Source organism: Myxocyprinus asiaticus, chromosome 30, assembly GCF_019703515.2.
Source record: "Myxocyprinus asiaticus isolate MX2 ecotype Aquarium Trade chromosome 30, UBuf_Myxa_2, whole genome shotgun sequence".
In the NCBI taxonomy this organism is placed as follows: Eukaryota; Metazoa; Chordata; class Actinopteri; order Cypriniformes; family Catostomidae; genus Myxocyprinus; species Myxocyprinus asiaticus.
The window spans coordinates 9,481,105-9,484,886 of NC_059373.1; the positions used below are offsets into that span (position 1 = coordinate 9,481,105).

Sequence of the window (3,782 nt, forward strand, 5' to 3'; positions counted from 1 at the left end):
AAATTTGGGAATTCTAGTCCTCCAAGCCCTTTTGACAACTTAAGAATTTTAAGACTTTTTAAGGTTTCCTATTATCCCGTATATATTTACAAAGTAGTTTATTCCATTGTCTAAAAACACATTTTGATATACTAACTGGTAGATTTTTAAAAAGTAAAATAAACTTAGGGAGAGTATTCATCTTTACTCTCTATTCGTTTAGTAATCAATAGTAGCCTATATGTATTTGTAATAGTTTTTAATGATATATACATTTTCAGTTAAAATAAATATACAAGCTTTTATATTTTAAATAAATTTAAGATTTTAAAATTAATAAGCCTGTGTGTTCTTGTTGTTGACATGAATTCACTTACGCATTGATATACCAGCTGTTATATATATATGTATATATATATATATAACATTAAGAATTTGTTTGCAGCAGTCCTCTTGAGCTCTCGTAGCAGCCGCTGTTTCTTCTTGTTGTGTAAATGTCTTTAATTGCTTCATTATTTTAAAGTTATCCCTTGTCCTGTGTAAATCATGTGTTTTAAGTCTTCATGATTTCATGCAGAACTCCTGAGCAGTGTAAATGCATTTTAATTTTTTTTAATTATTTTTTAAAACAATGTCTTGTGCACAGTTTAAATGAATTTAAATTCTTATTTTCATAATCATCAGCTTTCAGCAGAGACGTAAATCCCGCTGAGTCTCTCGCGAGAAGTGAATCGCGTTCTCTCACATGATTGGTTGTACGCTGCAAACGTCACTCATTCATGTGCACGAGCGCGTAATCTAATCTTAAAGTCAGAATCGAAGCCTGAGTTGACAGAGAAAGTAGATGAGCTGCATCATGGTACCAATTAAACCTGATTGGATTGGTTTAAATTTGTCAATGTGAAACCAGTCCTGAAACCCAGAGTTGGTTCAGTGACCTTCACGGTACAGGCCTCTCGTTTGCTGTTGTTCAGTTAGTTAGTCCCGCCCCCAACTAACGCCATTGGTTGAGCGAAGTTGTTGGGGCGGGTCTAAGCTAAAAAGTTAAGGCGTGATTAAACAATTTATACGGATTCAGTGTTGATGAATCACTGATGCAGTACCAGTCATTATAGATCAAAAAGCAAAAGTTTTCGTGTTTCCAAAACTTTAACATCTACAATTACGGTTTTTGTAAATGTGATTTACAATGCGCCTATTAAAAATGATGTCACAGGCAATAATGCAAATAATAAGCCTTATGATTTGAAAGCTTTTTATTATCAAGATCATACAGGTTCATAGCCAAAATGTTAAGTCAACAATATCACAACATAGCACAGGAAAGACCTTCTGATGGTGAATGCGTAAATGCATTTGCAGAATGTTCCCAGGTTTGTGAATCTTCACCTTTGCAAATAAATAAACACTTCTGACCCGAAGGTGTTTCTGAAGCTGATAATGGAGTATGATTCCAAGTCACATCTGAGGGTCTACATAAACAGTCGGTTCAAGTCATGTATGGTTTTCTTAACATCCAAGCCATGGATCTTGCCTTTGAGCCCTTGATACGAATGATATCTTCCGGGCCATCTCAGCGTGGTAGATTCTCTTACAGTTCTCAAAGTTTTCTCTCTCCCGCTTACGACAGGGCTTCTCGTAGTATCTTTTACGTTTCACAGATTCAATTACACCGTCTGAAGACAGCATTCTGCAGAGGAAAAGAGCGCATGTATCAACTACAATATCTGTAAATATGAAACAGCTCACAGTATTATTTGGTTATATAAATGGTGAGAGCAAGGAAACCTTTCAAACCTAATCCAAGCAAAAGGTTTAATGACAAGACTGTACGGCCATGGCTTTGTAATTTCATTGAGTAATAATATTAATGACAAATAACTTTTTTTTTTTTTGGCATAGTTGAATATAAAATATTAAATATTAAATGTTTCTGGAGACAAAACATGTTTTACATAATCACCAAGCAAGTTTTTTTTCTTTCTTTCCTTTTTTTTTTTTTTACTTCTTTGGGTGGGAAAGTAACATGCAGTAAATTTTTTTGCAAAGTCAACTGCGCCCTCTATGGTAACTTGTGTCATGACGCAAGGAACTGACGTTGCAAACCAAAACTTAAACTTGTGTTTAAAGGGATAGTTAACCAAAACATGAAAATTCTCTCATCATTTACTCATGCCATCCCAGATGTGTATGGCTTTCTTTCTTCTGCAGAACACAAATAAAGATTTTTATTTTAGAAGAATATCTCAGCTCTGTAGGTCCATACAATGCAAGTGAATGGTGGCCAAAATTTATAGCTCCAAAAAGCACATTAAAGCAGCATAAAAGTAATACATAAGACTCCAGTGGTTAATACATGTCTTCAGAAGCGATCTGATCAGTGTGTGTGAAAAACAGATCAATATGTAAGTCATTTTGTACTGTAAATCTCCACCTTTGACCAGCTCCAAACATGTAGGTCATGATATGCACAAAGAATACAAATCGCCAAAAAACAAAAGAATGTGAAAGTCAACATTTATAGTTAAAAAAAGACTTAAATATTGATCTGTTTCTCACCCACACCTATCATGTCACTTCTGAAGACATAGATTAAACAACTGGAGTCATATGGATTACTTTTATGCTGCCTTTATGTGCTTTTTGGAGCTTCACATTTCTGGACACCATTCACTTGCATTGTATGGACCAAAAGAGCTGAAATATTCTTCTAAAAAACTTGTGTTCTGCAGAAGAAAGTAAGTCACCCACATCTGGGATGGAATGAGGTTGAGTAAATGAGAGAATTAAAATGTTCGTGTGAATTATTCCTTTAAAGCATAAACAGCTTGTTTTGGTGGGTTCTGGCTATACCAACGGTTTTTGTGGACTTTAGCAAGACAGGTATGGAGTAACAGCTCTAAAAACAAAATAAAGTCAAAGAACAGTAGCTACTTTTTTTGTACTGGTTGTATGGACTGATTGATGTACTAGTACAGCATGACAACATATTTGATATTAATATTGAATTACTATATTGTTCTGCAGTGGAGATCAGTGCACCCCTATTTGATATCTCATTGAACATGACGCGAATGAACATGATGAACATAAAATGTCAGCAATATATACTAGTATAAAATTTACTAGTAAAAAAAATGGCCACAGAAATGACTGAATTTCTTCGGTTGTTTATTTTCAGACAGGCACAACACGATTGCTGTATCACGTCATTGCACGGTTACATTGCTGCCACTCATGAATAAACATATTAACGGCTCACGAGAAAATCGTTTCGCTATAGAAAGGTAACAGACGAGGATGGTGATCAGGCGTTACCTGCTGAGAGCGCCGTATGCGGCTTCAACATTGCCGTTCTGAACCATGACAGTCCGAGCGACGAAACGAAGGTGGTTCGCCATGTTTCCTCCGTGTTGCTCCTGAATGTGCTCGGGTAGAAACGTAATCTGTTGAAAGGTTAACTGACAGTTCCTGTACACTAGCGCGCGTACGCAAGGTGGCGCCAAATAGATGTTTTTAAAAAACGACTGTTGGGCTGAACCGTTTATTTCAACGGTCATTTGGTTCAAACTGACAAGATGATTATGTCAAAAGATTTGGAAGTGGCACGTTGGTTTAGTGAAATGTCCCATAACGCATTTGTAAAGCTAATACACAGCATATTCTTTTACATTTAGGAAGAGAGTTTTAGTGTCTTTTCGGTGCTTTACATAATAGTCGAGAGTATCTGTAGAAGTGCTTAGATGAAAGACAACAAGCATGTGTTTGAATATTTTTAAACATGTTTGGGGCCAGTTTAATTC

The 3,782-nt window shown here is 35.7% G+C and overlaps 1 protein-coding gene across 1 annotated transcript; it reads right to left on the bottom strand.

Annotated features, from left to right (window-relative positions):
• Window positions 1-1,217: 1,217 nt before the first annotated feature.
• mrps21 (mitochondrial ribosomal protein S21) lies at window positions 1,218-3,429 on the bottom strand. Its single transcript, XM_051664051.1, has 2 exons — window positions 3,298-3,429; window positions 1,218-1,669 (listed from the first exon to the last, which is right to left on the bottom strand). The coding sequence occupies exons 1-2, from the start codon at window positions 3,378-3,380 to the stop codon at window positions 1,489-1,491; spliced, it is 264 nt and encodes an 87-aa protein (XP_051520011.1). The 5' UTR covers window positions 3,381-3,429; the 3' UTR covers window positions 1,218-1,488.
• Between the last annotated feature and the right edge of the window lie 353 nt (window positions 3,430-3,782).